Genomic DNA, 18,200 nt, shown 5'->3' with positions numbered 1-18,200 from the left:
ATAGTTAGGGTTTGTAGAGTTAAGACATTTAGAGTTAGACGCTTGGCTCTACGTGTAATGTGATAACTTTTTAATGTGCCAGCCCTAGAATCATGGCAAAAATTTGCATGGAAGTATTTTGTTTGGTACACGTATTAAAGTTAGTGATACAGATACTTCATATGAAAGAAAAATTAAATAGTGAAATTATTCTGTTAGAGCAATCTCGATATATTATGTGCTGCTGTATTATATATAAGCCTCGGCCAGCTTTGTTGGACGTGTCTGCATGGTTGGGTCCAGTAAATGATGAAAATTCTTGGAATAAGAACCAATTTATATAGAAAAGGAATGGGAACTTTATGATTTCGTTAAAAAAAAATTAATTGCAACAAATTGATATATCAATGCAAGTAAAATGTTCTGTGAATGTTTCAATTAAGGGGGGTTAGGCGGTCAGCGAAAATTCAGCTATTCGGGCCTGAGGTAAGCGGTGAGGGGGTCCGCGTTTAGTATGGAATCAACGTGCTCGAAACTGAAAATCGTAAGCGCCATTCACATTTTTATCAAAAAGTGAATGAAAATATTTCGTATTTTCTAAATCTAAAACAGTCACGAAATCGAGAAGGTAAATACTTATGTAAATTTGTGATTTTATACGAATTATTATCGTAAAATACAGTTGTAATGAGAATTTATATGATACTAGCTTTCCGCCCGCGGCTTTGCCCGCGCAGTCAAAGAAAAACCCGCACAGTTCCCGTTTCCGTGGGATTTCCGGGATAAAACTATCCTACGTCCCGGGGTAAAAAGTAGCCTATGTCCTTTCTCGGGTATCAAAATATCTCCATACCAAATTTCATATAAATCGGTTCAGTAGTTAAGGCGTGATTGAGTAACAGACAGACAGACAGAGTTACTTTCGCATTTATAATATTAGATATTAGTATGGATTTTAGAGGTAACTTCAGGATTTTTTTTTTATCGAGCAAAATTTTTCCAATCGTGTTTTGGAAACAGTCATCCCATCACACATACGTTCTGTAATACATATTAGAAATTTCAGTGCGAAAAAACCTCAATATTGCACGCCTCATAAGCGAAGCGTTGAGGTGGGTACTACTGTCTCTTCGCGCAAAACATCTGATTTTTCAAACTTAAAATATCTTTATGTATCATACATTGCACTTGTAAGATAATACATACACACACATATTAAGAAAAAACACTATTTTTAACGTTCATGATATTTTTGATGTCATTTTTGTTATTTAAACTAGTTAAAAAACAGTTTAAAAAAGTTCTGTCTTGGACGTCCGTGTGTCTGTATGTGCGGATCCTTTTTCTTGTTAACACGATAGCGACCGAAATACTTTACTAATCGAGTCTTTTTTTTTTCTCTTACGCTTGAGTATGCTCAGGAATAGAACCCTTTCATTTTTCAGGGTCTGATTCGATGTGGTTTAATTGTTATTAAATAAACAAAAATAATAATTAATAAATATTTATTAAAAAAAAATTATGAGGCGTGCACTTTTGGATTTTCCAAATTATTTTCAATTATAGCTCATAGAAATCAGTCCATTTTTCCGTTTTCACCTACTAAGGGCCCTTAATAAAATATTTTGATTATTCGATAGAATGATAAAGATATTTATAGATATATAACCGCCACACCATTGAAATGAAAATAGAAACAAAATTTATAAAGCAGACACATCACACAGTTAAACATAATAAATTATAGTTCATTAATATTAATTTGCTGTATAACGAACCATTATAACCTTAATGAAACGTGCTTAATAATGCAAACGGTCCGTTTTAATACAAATAATTTCTCACAATTATCACAAGATGTTAGAATGCGTCTCGAAATAGAACAATTCAGAGACAAACAATTCACAGAAGGACCTTAATTTAAGTAAATAAAGTTGCTTTTCCTTTAACTGATTTGGTAAAAGGTGTAAATTTTACATTATCGTAAACATTTGGTGAATTGATCATTTCAGATCGACGTCCAAGTTGTTGCTTCTCGTGAATAATTTGACAATTTACTGGAAAACGATTGAGACAATAAATCCAGTTGTGTCTCAATATTTATGTAAATCGAAGAGTATCTTTGATAAATACCTACTGTACTATTGCTTATTCAGTATTGCATTAAAAATTACAACACAATGTTATCTACAAAATATAATAGAAACTTGAGCATCTTAACTATTATCAAAATATAATAATTTTCTACAAATAATTTATAACTAACATAATATGTATGTTGTTAATTTTACAGCAAAATAAACAAGCTTCTAATATACCATGATACGTGTAAAATAGTTAAAACCGCGTACTTTGGTTTAATTACCGTCAAAATATAATTAGTTGGTGAAATTTACGCTAATCTATTTATGCATACATGTACCTAGAATTAGTTTTGCCAGTGTTGAAATATAGCCTTGTATTTCTAAATAATTAATGTACTAAATAAATTATTATTATTATCAACCCACTTGGGATTTGTAGAGTTTCAACCAATGTACTAATGTATAATCTTTAGAAATTTCAGGACTTTTATTCATGCGTTTATGCATGAAAATTATCAGATAAGAATAAGTTGCTGAGATATCACAAAATTAGCTATATATAAGCAAATGTAGCTTTCGTTAATTCTATTACATAAATTTTATATCGACGAAAAAAATAAATATTGAGTAATAATGTATGAATTCTTTAGGCCGATGAAAATATCCGTTTCAATACTTAAATTAAGCAGCATTTGTTCAAGCCAATTATCTAAAATTTACTCAACCGTTTGAGTATTTAGTTGAGAAAGCAGAAAAGTTCATAGGCTGAAACTTTATAATGAGTTTAACTGAGTAGATTATGCACACAGAACAACATTCACCATAATATTATGTCTGTAAGATTGTAGAAACATCCAGAAAACTTATTAAATAACAATAAATTTTTATAGAATTGATATGTTTGTTTAGATATATTTTTAACATAGGTATCCTTATATTCTCTTCCTATGTTTTTATACACTTATTTGTTTTTTTTTCTTAAACATTACCACACAAACACGCATACGTATGGAAAGAAATATAAATGTATTCTCTGTAATTATATACACAATTTGTGTTCTATTGTCCAGAATAACCGGCTTATTGCCTTAGGCCGCGTTTCCATCTGCAAGAAAACTTCCGCAAGAAATGTCCGACAGTCTGTCTGACAGCAGCTTGCAAGTCTAATTCCGCGTTTCCACCAACAAGTAAACTTGCAAGCTGCTGTCAGACAGACTGTCGGACATTTCTTGCGGAAGTTTTCTTGCAGATCGAAAGGTGGCCTTAGTCACTTATTATTATCACATATGATGAACTCTACATAATATATTATTTGGTATACAATAAAACATATAAATTTCATTCCTAAAAGCAGTTACATAACATTAACTTCCACAATCCTCCAATTTAATGTTTTTTTTACTAAAACGGTCTCTAATCACCCCACAATGATCCATACATAATATTAAACTCGGGAGCAAGTCTTTTATGCGATAAACGAACGTTGTTAGAGCGAGCTCTAATGACACTTAAGTCTTATTATATTCATTGTACAATGAATCCCTACGCATGCAAAGGCCAAACTCAGTTCGTATCGGGTTTCCTTTATGATAACACAAATATCTGCAGTTATGATTTATCTATTCCTTTTAAAGTGATGGCATAAAGTCAAAAGTGTCAAACAAAATGCGTTTCAAGAAATATATAAAATTTAAAATGCGTGCGTTTGTTGCTAAATCATGGCGGACGAAAATACTTATGTTAATCGTTTTGTTGCTTCTGTACGTTGTGATTTACTTCATTGTGTTGGAGTATTGGTTTTCAAAGAATTCGGATGTTAAAACTGCTTTGAATCTACCAAATGTGATAGTGCATTTAGATTTTAAAGGGTCTCCACCCAAACTGTCGTATTTAAAGACGCTGTTGCCGAGATTGCAGGAGCTTGGTGTGACAGGACTATTGCTGGAATATGAAGATATGTTTCCATATGAGGATAAATTTGTGAATTTAAGTGCTAGAAACTGTTATTCAAGATCTGATGTTAGTAGCATTTATCATCCCATATTCCTTGCATTAATTGTTGATTGTTCTGTATACCTACTTAAGATTTCAATTATTCAATTTAATGAATTTTACAGCATAGCATAATATATATAGTATACAATATATATTATACAATACACACAAAAGTATAAACATAAGAGATACTAAAATATAGAAGAATGTATATTTACCACCTCTACAAGAGATTAAAATGTCTTGTTTGCTTTACATTTGATTTCCAGACTTATACTGGAGTATATCAAAAAAGTTATTCAGAGAAACAGTTTCTTAAACAAGTACCGTTGCAATTTATCTAATTTACACTATAAAAATATTCTCACAAGATTTCAAATTGCATAACACAATACTCTATAACAATTTTCTTAAAGTTTACTCCTTAAAAACGTTAACCTTTAACAAAACGTACATAAAATTGAATGTTTCAGCTCTACGACTTTATCGTGACGGCGACACAAGCAGGTTTCGAGTTAATACCTTTAATGCAAAGTTTCGGGCACATGGAGCATGTTCTGAAACTGAGACAATTCCAGCATTTACGGGAGGAGGCACTTTACCCCGACTCGTTGTGCCCCAGCCGCGTTGAGAGCCAGGATCTTATTAAGAACATGGTGGAGCAGGTAATTTTGTACAACGGGTTGCAAGATGCAACGTGCTTTTCATTTTGTTTGCTTTTGTTGGAGCTACTTTTACTATATTAAGGTTAAAAGGAAACATTTTGTATACACTGGTTAATATATATATATGTATATTTATACGTGTAATCACGAATAATTTTAGGACCATTCAAAGGAAAAAATCTTGTGTGTATGTGAAATAGAAATACCAATCCAAGGCAACTTATAAACCTTTTAAAATTTAATTGCAGTATATAATTAAGTATATATAAGAGTAGATACTTATATTAAATAAAGATGAAACTCCTCCAGAAAAAATATACTGAATGCAACATCATTATATTATATTCGCCGAAATGTAGCAAACACGTCATAAAAATCGGAAAGGGGTATTGCCCATTTCTAAATTATTTAAGCTTTCGTTCCCACTTCATTTTGTGTCTACGAAAGCAGAATTGTTATAACCTCCTAAACTCGGTCGCTCAATATACAACATAAAACTTGATACATACTCCTTTTTTGGTTATTTTAACACATACAATACCTACCGTATAGATTAGAGTAATAATTTATCCTGTCCGAAACTGAAAAGTTCTGAATAAAGCACCCTTTTTCATTCATAACAAGAGATAAAATTGCATATGCCAATTTACAACCTGCCCAAATTTGAAAGGTCTGCCTGCGTTATTATAATACCTTTGAGTCTTTATATTTCAGGTCGTCACCTTTCATAATAATATATCCCCATTAAAGCATTTCCACATCGGTTGCGATGAAGTGTTCCACATCAATAAATGTCATCTTTGTGCGAGGAGAGGCCTTACCGATACGTGAGTATCATTTTAAATATGCGATTATAGCGCGATGGGAAGTGTTGATACTTTATAATGTTGCGTCGATTATTTTTATGTTTGATCTCCCTGACTCGGCAAACAATGTTGCTCTGTGATATGACAATTATAATATATTGGTAGAGTTAAAACTTAGTGTTGTATTTATTGAATGGTAATGATAAGAAAATAAGTAGAGTGCAAATTAATATTTTAAATGGATTAAAAGCTCATTTAAATTCTTCTTTCCGCTTTCATTTTATGTATGCTTTTTAATCTGCTCTATCACTCGTTTAGGAACAAAATATATTTAAATAAATACTTAATTCTCTATTTTTCATTTACAGCGATATATTCGTGAAGCACGTGAAGTCAGTTACAAAACTTTTGAAGTTATTAAGCCCCAACACAACCATCTTAATGTGGGATGATGGTTTAAGGAACATACCGATATACAAATGGGATAATATCATTCAAAATCTGGACATTGAACCTGTTTACTGGGATTATAGACCAAGTTTATCTGTATCTCATGTTAATTTTATGAAATATCATGAGAAATTTGGAAACATTTGGATAGCATCAGCCTTCAAAGGTGCGGATGGAAGGGTAGCAACTTTCCCAGATTTGAAACGACGTTTCCTGAACCATTTTAGCTGGTTAAGTTTAATTCACAATTATAAATTAGCTGGGACTAATGACGTGTACAGTTTCAAAGGAATTATACTTACAGGCTGGTCGAGGTATAGCCATATGGATCCGCCTTGTGAACTCTTACCTATTGCCATACCTAGTTTATATTTAAATTTACTATTAGTCAAACACTTTCAGACTGTTGGTTATTCCGAAGATGATAAACGGCTTACGCTAAATGAATATATCAGGAGGTATTTAGACAGTGATTTTATAGATAATGTTGAATGTGACAGTACACTCAATATTGATTACTTAGATACAAGCCAATGTAATTTTGAGGGGAATGATTTGTATAATATACATAAACATCTAAATATTATACAATCGGATATCACTTTTAATGTAAATGATGATGAAACTGGTTTGGCCTCTGTTGATTTTTATTCTAAAACTCATAATATTAATATTAACAAAGTAAAAGAAGATATTAAATGGTGCAATGAAACTTTAAGAGAATTATTGTTCGTAGAAAATAAGTTAAGGAATTCGTTGACACCGTTTTATGATAATTTCTTTATAAACGAATATATTGATTATAAACTTCATAATTGGAAACATCTGTTGTATAATTTGTCTAAAAATTTAAATGATATGTTGATAGTAAGATCTTGGGATAGAAGACCATACGCATAAGACATAATTTCTTTAAAAAATGTATATATGTATGCATAAGTTATTATTGTAATGTTATATACGGACATTGTATTGAAATAAAAGATAATTTAATAAGTTATTTTGTGATATTGTTTAAATTCATAAAAATGTAACAATTTTACGTACTCTTTCAAAGTTACGTGAAATAATAGAAACGAGAAAAGCCTCGTTCACTTTCCACTGCTGCAAATTAAATTAATTTTAACTTTCCAGTTTGCTTTAACTTCAAATGTAAATAGATCTATGTTGTTTTTTTTTTCAAATTTTGTTAGGAATTCTAAGAGTAGGTATATATTCATTTTTATTCTCATCGATCCGTACTCTGTAACCAACGAAGCAAGCCTGAACGAATAAAAATATTATCATATTGTTTTCTGAAACACTTAAAAGAAAAATTTAATATTCCTAAGGGTAAATTGAATATTATTTTGTCATTCTTTTGTTTGTGATCACAGAAAGCTCTTATGTTATTACAGAAACATTTTACTGCTCTAGGCGGGAAAAAGGGAACTCGAGATTTTAATAGCGGACACAAAATTATTTATAATAGCTCTTCTTTACTAAACAATTAGATGTCTGGTCTTGATTATTAAAATCAATTACCTAAATCAATTCTTAAATAATATTTCAATACAAAGTATAAAAGAAAATAACTTTTCACTATCTATTTCCAAAAAACTTCATTAGACAAAGTTATTGTATTTAAAAACAGGCAAGAAGATATAAATCGGTCAAAATGATTACGAAATAGTTATAAATAGAAAATGTACATTCAATAGATAACAATATTCCTTCAAATAATACAATATCTCTTTGTGACAAAGGATTTCTATACAGTGTACGGCAATCAATCGTAAAGGTGTCCCGTCGCGGTATCATGGCACTTCCCTTAACAAGAATTTACTCCTTTATTTTGTTGCCCTAAAATAGATTGTTGCTAAAATTTACTGACATCCAGCTTTGAAAACAGAGTTTGTAAAAGCGAAATATTTTATTATTTATGTCTACGTTAATAGTTACTGATATCTTTACACAATTCAATTTGCAAGAAAACATGTCGAGATAAATTAGTTGATTATTTAAGTACCTACCTACTTAGATATTTTTATCGACTCGGGACTAAATTAGGACTTTATACCACAGATTAAAGAAGAAATATCCTAAGTCCTAAATCCAGAATATTATTTAGATTTTTTTATCTTATAAGTTATCTACTCGTGACATAAAAAGCTGGGACTATAAACCACAGATCTAAAAAGAAATATCCCAGTAAAATTTAGACGCATTGCAGCAAAAGCGATAAAATCGCTAAATTAATATAACTGGGACGGATGTTAAAACATTTGCCATTATGGGCGTCGGCGGTCGGATTACGGGGTGGCATAATTAAATTCTTCACAAAGCTTTTGAAGTCAGTCTACACTCCACGTCACTTCCATTACAGGTAACAATGTGTTGGAAAAACATTGTCAAGCTATTCCATTCATTCGCTCAGACAGCTAGAAATTAACCTCTTTGTTGGTTCGCGTTTTTCGTTTTACTTTATACCAGATCCCTCCCAGGCTTTTGACCGAAGGATATCGTATAATATTTTTAAAAGCATCTATTATTTTAACGGGAATAAAATGAATATTCATTTATTATTCCCGTTAAAATAATGCTTGAGAGATGAGATGATGAGATGAGATGAGATGAGAATTTTATGTCAAGTTTACACGTGACATAAAATTCTCGCTATGTAATGAGGTGTGCATAAATAAAGATGCATAGACGAAAATTGTAAAACGTTTATTTACACACAGAAAAATCGTCATAAATAAAGTGTATAGCTTATAAAATTTAAATAACTCTGTTACAGCACTATCACTTAAATCTAAATTAGATTCAATTATATTTTTACCGTACCTATTATGCTTATCTATTTTTGGCATCGTCCGTACTATCCACCGTTTTTGCTTCAGTAATCTCACTTTTACCTTTATGTACAGGCGCTATTTCTATAGGTGGAGGCGTTATTGGTACAAGACTACCATCTTCTTCAGCAACTTTAAGTCCAATAGTTGCTCCCAATTTGGCACTCGCTTGCTTAAACGTATCAGATAATTTCACTTGAACAACGTTAATGCACATGGAAGTCAAAGCTAAACCGAAGACAAGATACAATATGGAAGCCATCATGAACATTGGATGATCTGGCACTAAATCTCCTAAACCTATCGTCGACATTGATACGAATACAAAGTAAAATGATTCAAAGAAATTCCAAGTCTCCCAAATGCTATAACCTACAGCTCCTATAATAATATAAACTACTAGTATGAAGATTGCTACTGAAATTGGCAAGTTGAACTCATCGTCGATTTCAAATACAGATGGGGCAGGGGTATCTGGGTCTCCATCGATTTCCGATTTTTGTTGTCCAGGTTTTGGAGGTAAGGGTGGTGGAACATCACTCGGTTTTCTTTCAACCTTCGGCGGTGCAGCGCCATCTGGCAGCGTCTCTATATCCTCTTCAGAGAATATTTGCGACGGCCGACGCACAACATCGTAGACTATATTCAGTCCTTTCATTACTTCCTGAAAATTGAGATCGTTCCATTTATTATGTGCTATAAAAGTTTGCTTTGGATTTGTAATAACGTTACGGGAGCGCTGAGCGAAATCGTTATTCATTTCTGTTTATGTCTTCGTAAAGAGGAATGCTCGTGTTACCTATTTAATGGTTACTCGAAACATGTTTTATAATACGAGTAACGAGTGAGATAAACTATATGTGTGTGTGTGTGTGTGTGATTATATGAATTTGAATGATTTCGCAATTCTCACGTGAATGTTTATATTTATCAAAAGACACTGAGTTTGTGCTACTAAATAAAGATTCTGAGTTATAAATAAAACATTGTGCGTATGTGGAGTTTATAGAATAAGATTTATAGATTTGAAATAAATGTATGGAATGGATGTGTTATATTTAGAAAATATCAACTATTTATATCATTAAAAAATAGAGTAAATGTTTCAATTTCGTAGTGAAAAAATTACAAAATGCATAAATGTTATTATAGTAATGCGATCGTATAAGGTATTTTCTGCTTTTACACATTCAAGTTATTCTTGTTAATGATTCATTTTAATTAATTGAATAAGTACATAAGCAGATGTTAGATATAAGAAATAGAAATGTTAATTGTTAGTTCACAATTTGGGTTTGTAGAAAATGTTTAACATACAATGTTAAATTGCTTAAAAGTTAATATTTAAGTTAGTAAGTAGAACTGTGGAACTTACACTTATTTTATTAAATTGTTAAATTAATATTATATTTCTGAAAAATATAATAAAATGTATTTTAAAATATACCTGCACTGGTCCCGTTCTCCTGACCCTCCTACAGCTTCTTGTATAATAGAATCTGCGTATAAAAGCCCAAAAGAACTTTATGATCCTTGTAAATAGTTTTCCAAAATCAGCCAAGACTATAAGAAACAGCGGTATGCCAATTATAGCGTAGACTATAGTCGCAACTCGGCCATACGTTGTTTTTGGAGCTATGTGACCATAACCTGAAAAAGTAAATTAAGTAAAATATTATGATAATTATATGAAAAACTATTTTGTATCAAATGGGAATTGTATTTGTGAATTTGAAATGAGAACAACTGTAAATTGTGAATTTGTAGGGTTTTATTTGTTTGTTTTTAATATTATTATCCTTCTCTAGGTTATAATGTAATACCAATTCTTACCAATAGTCGTGATTAAAGTCATACAGTACACGAATGAGTTCATGAAATTCCAAGATCGTTGTCCACTATAAGACGTCACCCCTGCTTCATGTGCAGTATGCAATTGATCTTCAAATTCAAATAGTTTCTTCCTAGCCATTGACTTCCAATCATCTTCTCTAAGATAATGACTTCCACGCCATAGACTCTCAATAAAATCACGTTTAACATTCCTAGTACTGCACTTGTAAGCATTTTCAAATGAACCTTCCAAAGACTTGAACATCATACCTCCTGAACCACACATAATAATCAATATTAGCATATCACATATACACTTGTTTCTTAGTATTTTTAATTTCTCCCAATCGTTGCGATACTCATATTTGAACTGTTGCCAATTAGCTATAAATTTAAATCTTGATAATTTAGGTTTTACGTTTCTATCGTCTTTCCTTAGTTTAGAAGATTTTTTAGCTTCTTCGTTCTTAAATGTTATATTGGAATCTTTTTTGGCGTCTACAATAGAACGCTTTCTTAAAACAGATTTGGGCTCTTTATAATTGTCGTCAAAAGTACTCTGATTCAAAATTATATTCGCCTTTGCATCAAATTTATCTTCTCTTTGGCTTAAGAGGTTAAGCTTGCGAGTTAATTCAGCGGACCTTTCTAAAAGATCAAACTCATATTCGTTTTCACTTGGTGAAGACGAATAGCAACTAGATGTATATTCAGACTGGCTAGCATCAACATAGCCCGAACTTTGTCTACTATGCTTTTTATGCCCAACCTCCACTTTTTTGCTTGTCAAGCCTGATAAAATTTCACGATCACTTATAATCTGGATCGTTTTAGGGCATGATATGCCTCGTGTGCCTCTCAAATTAACAGGTGTTTTATTTGGAGTTTGCAAAGTTCTACTATACTTTTTATAATCGGGCGGTACTCTCGGGTCTTCTTTAGGAATTGACAAGCTTCTAGCTCTAGCTTTTTGCATTAGTTCAATTATTTCTAGACTAGTCTGACTCATTCCTGTACCAGTTTTGTCGACTAATACATCTTCCACTCTATTAACTGAGTGTGAACGATTCGCTCTAGGAGACTTATTTCTTATGAAACGACGTGGTGTTGGAACCACCTTACGCTTGGTACCACTTCCATTCACATTCTGTTGATACATTTGATCCTCACTCATTTCACTCTCACTTGTTTTACTCTGTAAACGTCATTATGATCATTAGTATCAAATATATTTTATGTATTTCGATATTTTCTCATCTAATTTGATTTTACCAGTAAGAAATATAATATTACTGAGAATATTATTATGGCAATTATGAATAATAATTTAACATATACACTGACCGCAAATCGTGATGCTGATTTACTTCTAGCTGGCTTTACTGGAGGTACCTTACTCTGGGGCTCCGGTTGTTTGCTCTGTATTTGTTTATTTAGTATTGGTTTAGCTTCTGAAGGCAATTTTTTACTCGGCGTTCTACAAACTCGTTCTCGAACTTCAACAACTGGTTTTTGATCTTGACTCAACTTTTTACTCGGAGTTCTTTCTACTTGTATAACCCTGGTTACTATCTCGCCAGAAGTAGGTGTTGGAACGTCAGATACCTTAACGGGCGAAGGTTTCTTAGTTTGTTTTTCTTCTTTTTCTTTATTAGCTTTATCTTCTTCTTTATTTTTTGGCTTTGGTGGTTTTTGTTTATCAATTGGCTTTTCTTCATTTTTTTCATCTGAGTAAACCATTTTTTCTAATTTTTTTGGTGTTGAAGGCAATGAATGTGGGAATTCTTTCTCTTTCGGTGAAATACCAGCAGTTCCTGGTGGTGATAAAGAATTTCTAGAAGATATTAGGGGCTCAGTAGATGCTAGTGTTAGGGAGCCTCGGCGATAAGAGTCTTCGTCTTTTGGACTCACAATATAATTTGTACTCAACAATTTGTTTGAAGGATCTATAAAACTACCTTTCCGTTCTAAATGAGTGCCTTCTTCTTTATCGGGTAAAGCAAATGGAGATATACTCCTTCTTCTCCTTTCATTAGCTTCCATTGCTCTTGCTTCAAGAATTTCATCAGTGTCTAAATCATACACAGGGTCTTTTTCATTAGCCCTTTCTTGTACCAAACGTCTCATTTCTTCATATGTATTATCAGCTTCAATTTCTCGTGATGTTCTTTGTGGTCCAAAATCCTCATCATCTGAAGTCGGAGTATCTTCGTGAGGAATAGATGCTCTACTGGGTTCTGGTGTTTTTTCTCGCTGCCTCGCATTTTGACCCCTGTTTTTAGAAATATTTCTTCGTTTTCGTATAGACATAGCCGGTCTCTCAACTGTGTCGTCCATTTCGTCGTCCTCTTGTTTTGTAGATACTTTTGCACCAGTGATTGTTTGTGTTCCTGATTCGGTTTTTATGGATGGTACCGTCAATGAGATGGTAATGCGGATTCCCTTCTTTTTCATTCATAACCACAAAATGCGTGCGACTGCTCCTGGAAAAAATATATACCACTCGTGTGAATTGAATCAATTGTGAACTAAACACAAAATGTCAATATGCTATGAGATACCCGTAGCCCTTATTATTGGCAAACGATTTAACAACTCGTGCCAATATAATGTGTTGACAGAAAGGTGCATGGTTACATAGATAGCATATTTAAAATGATACAATAAACTGACTTACCATTTTGTACAGTCGCATCCAGAAATTGCTAAATCACAATCGGGGTCAAAACAGTCTAATAAAAGATTCTATTTTAATACTGCAGTCGCTACAAACGTTCACAATAACAACGCGCCCGGGGGTAATTTATGTAACAATATTGTGAAGTGTAACGTTTCAATATGAAGAATATACTTTTTTTTCTATGACTTTGTGTTAAAAAGTAAAATTTTCGAAGCCGATAACGTTCAGTGCGCAAGAGCACCGGGCTAAAGTGCGCCAAGCGGCCGGGCAAAGTTCCAAATTTAAAACAGCTATGTTTGATGTGTGCGTGAAAATATCATTGAGAGAATCTTGACACCGAACCTAAGTCTAGTACATACATACATAATTTGTCTATGATCATTTGCATCAACAATACATGTGTTTATTTTAACGCACGTAAGTAATTATATTTTAATGTTACAAGGAATCTTTCATAGCTCATTGAACTTAGGGTACCTAACCAAACAGTTTTATTACCATAAGCAATAATTAATCAATATACGGAGTACTTTTTTTTCTACGAAGAAAATAAAATATACCGATTCAAACATTGTATTGTATTTCTAAATCGAAAACGAACCAATGTATAAAAGGCTATGCTGAAGCCATATCTTTTTGTATCTAATGTAAAAGGATTGTGCCAACGGTAAATCTGGTAAAAGAATATAAATAAAAATTGCTTCTTTTACTTTGAACACATTGAATGCAACTGCGATTGAAAATATATTTTCCCTTTTATTTTATAAATTGTACCACTTTTCATACGCCTGCGAAATGAAATATGTCGAGAGGTAAGTTTTGCTACAATAAAATTGTGAGGCGTTTGGTAATTTGACGATAATATAATATTATGATTTCTTGAAATTGTAACTATAATATTTTTTATTTTTTACATTAAATTAAATATGGTACATTAAAGATTCGTAGGCTTGCATTTCAGATGTATGTTTAAAAAGTTTTTTGTTGTCAATCACACTCCTTGGGTATTTACTATTTATGCGAGAAATAAAAAAAAAGCTCAAATTCCCATAACATATGTAACAGGTGTATTAAATAGTAATAATTTATAATATGACAACATCTTGGAGCTCTCGTCAAGAATACAAAGAATAAATGAAACGTTGTAACAAAGTCACAAACAAAGTGATGTTTTTGTTTATTTTTAATTACTTCACTTTATAACAAAGAGTAGGTAGCAAAAAAGGTTTTCGACCGCTAAGAATTAAGCTCATTTAAGTAAGAAGGAAAAACACCCTTATTCCATTGTATATACAGTGCATATTACCTTATCACTACGGATATGAAATATCCCATTTCTCGGAAAATCACGTAAAGGAAAATATGTTTGCGGTGTGCTAAGAAATGATTTGAAGGAATAAAAAATAAGAGTGACCTGATTGTTGAAAATGTAATAAGGTAGGCCCTTCGGATTAGTAAGGTATGTATCGCAGGATGCTGGGCAAGCAGCTTTTTTTAAAGAAAACATAACTTTTTGTATAGAAGAAAACTTAGAATTCCTTAGAGATATTACCACAATAATATGTTTTATAGGTGGTTGGAATGGTATAGAGGTTTCTGAATAACTTCAGCTCTTGATTCTTATCTTTTGAAATAAAATATATCTATAAATTACAAACCTATAGTAGTATAAATAGTTCCCGCATAAAACATAGAGTTCCAGAAGGTCCACGTCTTATTATTGCCGTTCATATGCTTCAAATATTCTTTGAAACTTTCCTCGTAAGCAGACACGCTATTTTCTAGTAGTGACATCAATACCGATGTGTTCTGAAAATAAGAAAAATTGCGAATTATAGTAAACTAGCTATTTAGTCATAAAAAACCCGCATATTTTCCTTTGACGTGGAATTTTTTGGCTATAAACTACGTGTCCAAGTTATCCTCTATGACCTGTGTGTGTGCCAAATTTCATGAAAATTAGTTCAGCAGTTTTTGCGTGAAGGAAAAAAACTGACATGCAAGCTTTTGCATTAATAATATAATATTACTATATTAGTAGAATAATAATACCACAATACATTAAAATTCTCTACAGGGCCTATTTGTGTTGAACCTTTGTCTTTACGAATGACTGGATCTTCTTTTGTTGCTATTCAAATAATATAATAATAATATATGAAAAGGTAGGTATTTCATTATAATAAAATTTATGTTTGCTTGAATGTGTGGTTAACTTTTGTGCATTTATTTTTTCTTTTTGTTCCGTTTGTTGTCTGCTGTCGACAGCAATTCGATTACACTACATCAACACTACGTCATACTTATATAGTTGATGTTTGACTGCATAAGTGAATTATTTTTGTAGTTTATGAAACATTAATGGTTGCTGGAATCGTAACCTCTTTTCGAATAAATTTTTTTTCGTTTGGTACCTAGTGTCAATATTTAGTATTACCTTAACTGAAGATTCATTCTTCTCTATAGCTGCCTGTATATTGACGACTAATTCTCGTCTCACATCTAATATGTTTTTGTTATATTTTTCTTCATATGGACCTGAAACAATGATAAAAATGATTATCTATGAGTTAATAATATGGAAAGACCTTTGATTTGACCTTTGATACAGTTTGTGTATAGCAATATGTAAATTGTACATAGATACAAATTTCAAATTAGATGGATTTTCTAGAAAAATTACGAGAACATAATTAATTTGCCCACCATCATACCCACCATGTACTAATAAAACTCAAAATAATATTAGGGAATAAAAATAAGTTTCGAAAGAATATCTTAATCTTAATCTTAATATCTTAATCTTATCTTAATATCTTAATCTTAATACTATTATAAAGGCGAAAGTTTGTTTGGATGTATGGATGTGTGGATGTATGGATGTATGGATGTATGGATGTTTGTTACTCTTTCACGTAAAAACTACTGAACCGATTACAATGAAATTTAGCACACATATAGAGGGTAACTTGGATTAACACATAGGATAGGTTTCATCCCGGAAATCCCACGGGAACGGGAACTATGCGGGTTTTCCTTTGAAAACGCGGGCGAAGCCGCGGGCGGAAATCTAGTTAGGTAATAAAAATAAGTTTTTGGGGATGATAAGTTTTAGTTTTCATATCTATACTATTAATATAACATATATTTATTTAATGTTAAAACAAATAAGTATACTCCTCTAATTGACACTCATTTCATTACTGTCATTAGAATGTGCACATTCATTAAATTAAACAGGATCCTAGCATTGCATTAAAATAAAAGAAGACATTAAAACGTTCCGTTTCACATATTTGTGCTAGTAACTGAGTTTTTATTCCGAGAATTTCCTTTTAGTCGTAACTACCTTTTTTCTCATATGAAGAAGTTTTATCCAGAACCTGTTAGCCATTAAGGAAAGGAATTATATACCTACTAGTTATATACCTACATCGTAATTAGTAATGTGAGGTAAGTTACAAGAATAATATGGTAACATTAATCTTCTGAAAAATGTGTCATCCAATAATAAAATGGAAGATAATCTAAATATTTCGTATCCTCAATGTTTCTTATTCCTTATCTAATAAAAGATTAAGATAAATATCTACTTATCTAATAAAAGGCTAAAAGCCTCTTCCGAAATAAGCCTCCATAATACATACCTACACTACATGAGTAAATATAGGTACGGCTTATCTATTCATATGCCTACTATGATATATAAATAGAGTCATTGTATGCCTATGTCATTCGGTGTTAAACATAGACCCACAAATATTTTACTTTTAATCAGAAATTGAAACCTTAATACAATTACCGAACAATTAAGATTCAAGCCTATATCGCATTTCAACTATGAAATATACTTTCCTTTGCTCATTACCAACAAAAATCCACGTTGAAAGGTTTTCAGAATGTTTTAGATAATCTACGAGCGACGAACATGACTTATCCATTTGGCTGAAGATTTATATTGCTCTTTAAATTCTATATTTTACGACCCCGTAAAATTAATAAATGGATCACAAGACAGTTCGATTTTCTGACTGCAATTAGAGAGCATTAGGAGTGAAATCGGTTCTAAAATGTTTGTATTTATTACTATGAAAAATGATTTTATTAGATAGTTTCTTTATTTTTAGCAAATACCAGTGAAGATAAATAAATATAAGAGAACTAAATTTAATTATAACCCCAACAAAATAACTTAATTTGACTTTAAAATGCACAATCATTGTATGCTAAAAATAATTTTATTCAAACCTCATCATTAATTTATAAATCCAATTCCAACTCCAACCCTTTGTATGTTGTTAATCATCTCAGCTTTTTAACACACATAAACGTTGCCCAAAAGCATTTATAAAAAAACACATCAAGCCTTAACAAAATCCAGATGTTTGAAAAGGCCGTCTGAGATGATGTATTTTCTTGAAAGCCGGTAACTTTTCAACACGTCAGCTTTCTCCTGTATCCCTTATATTTTATCTTTTAAAAACCTTAGGAGTCTTAAGACGGTGTTATTTATTTAACATTCACTGAGTAATCAATACAGAATCCTTGGAATGTAAGCGTTACAATCTGTTTTTGTGTCAGTGTGAAGGAATCCAATTTTAATACTTTCTTCGTATATTATACGGTTTGTAATTTGAAAATACAGGCTCTTAAAAACATTGACAGTTTTTAACTAACTTCTTATTATTTAAGGAGCGTCTATTATTTAACGATTTATAATGTGTTATAAATATAAGTTTAGTAAGTGTGTCATGAATATTATAATAGTAATTTGATTATTTACTAACTTATGTTAAAAATAATTGTTAATTATGTATAATTTGAGAAACAGCTCTTTGTTAAACTTGAGCGTGGTACAAAATTTTGTACACATG

At 31.6% G+C, this 18,200-nt stretch overlaps 2 protein-coding genes across 2 annotated transcripts; one reads left to right on the top strand and one right to left on the bottom strand.

The window, feature by feature from the left end:
- Positions 1 to 3,643: 3,643 nt before the first annotated feature.
- Positions 3,644 to 6,879, top strand: LOC149477987 (hexosaminidase D-like). The gene is made up of 4 exons (XM_089709953.1): positions 3,644 to 4,082; positions 4,532 to 4,723; positions 5,438 to 5,550; positions 5,898 to 6,879. Exons 1-4 carry the CDS (start codon positions 3,729 to 3,731, stop codon positions 6,877 to 6,879), a joined length of 1,641 nt encoding a protein of 546 aa, XP_089566079.1. The 5' UTR covers positions 3,644 to 3,728.
- A 1,793-nt stretch (positions 6,880 to 8,672) lies between these two features.
- LOC149477986 (uncharacterized) lies at positions 8,673 to 13,597 on the bottom strand. Its single transcript, XM_089709965.1, has 5 exons — positions 13,324 to 13,597; positions 11,991 to 13,129; positions 10,647 to 11,841; positions 10,261 to 10,463; positions 8,673 to 9,477 (listed from the first exon to the last, which is right to left on the bottom strand). The coding sequence occupies exons 2-5, from the start codon at positions 13,098 to 13,100 to the stop codon at positions 8,815 to 8,817; spliced, it is 3,171 nt and encodes a 1,056-aa protein (XP_089566091.1). The 5' UTR covers positions 13,101 to 13,129; positions 13,324 to 13,597; the 3' UTR covers positions 8,673 to 8,814.
- Between the last annotated feature and the right edge of the window lie 4,603 nt (positions 13,598 to 18,200).

This window comes from Colias philodice, chromosome 23 (assembly GCF_061535455.1).
Source record: "Colias philodice isolate Cphi_HAF_F1 chromosome 23, ilColPhil1 Martin Lab GWU primary, whole genome shotgun sequence".
Classification (NCBI taxonomy): Eukaryota; Metazoa; Arthropoda; class Insecta; order Lepidoptera; family Pieridae; genus Colias; species Colias philodice.
This window is presented reverse-complemented; position numbering and strand designations above follow the sequence as displayed.

Bases quoted from the DNA above. Each gene is read 5' to 3' on its own strand.
- LOC149477987 (XM_089709953.1), top strand. From the start codon at position 3,729: ATGCGTTTCAAGAAATATATAAAATTTAAAATGCGTGCGTTTGTTGCT. The intron at 4,083-4,531 runs GTTAGTAGCATT...TGAATGTTTCAG, and splicing joins ACTGTTATTCAAGATCTGAT to CTCTACGACTTTATCGTGAC. The intron at 5,551-5,897 runs GTGAGTATCATT...TTTCATTTACAG, and splicing joins AGGAGAGGCCTTACCGATAC to CGATATATTCGTGAAGCACG.
- LOC149477986 (XM_089709965.1), bottom strand. From the start codon at position 13,100: ATGAAAAAGAAGGGAATCCGCATTACCATCTCATTGACGGTACCATCC. The intron at 11,842-11,990 runs GTCAGTGTATAT...TGACGTTTACAG, and splicing joins AATCAGCATCACGATTTGCG to AGTAAAACAAGTGAGAGTGA. The intron at 10,464-10,646 runs GTAAGAATTGGT...TTACTTTTTCAG, and splicing joins GACTTTAATCACGACTATTG to GTTATGGTCACATAGCTCCA.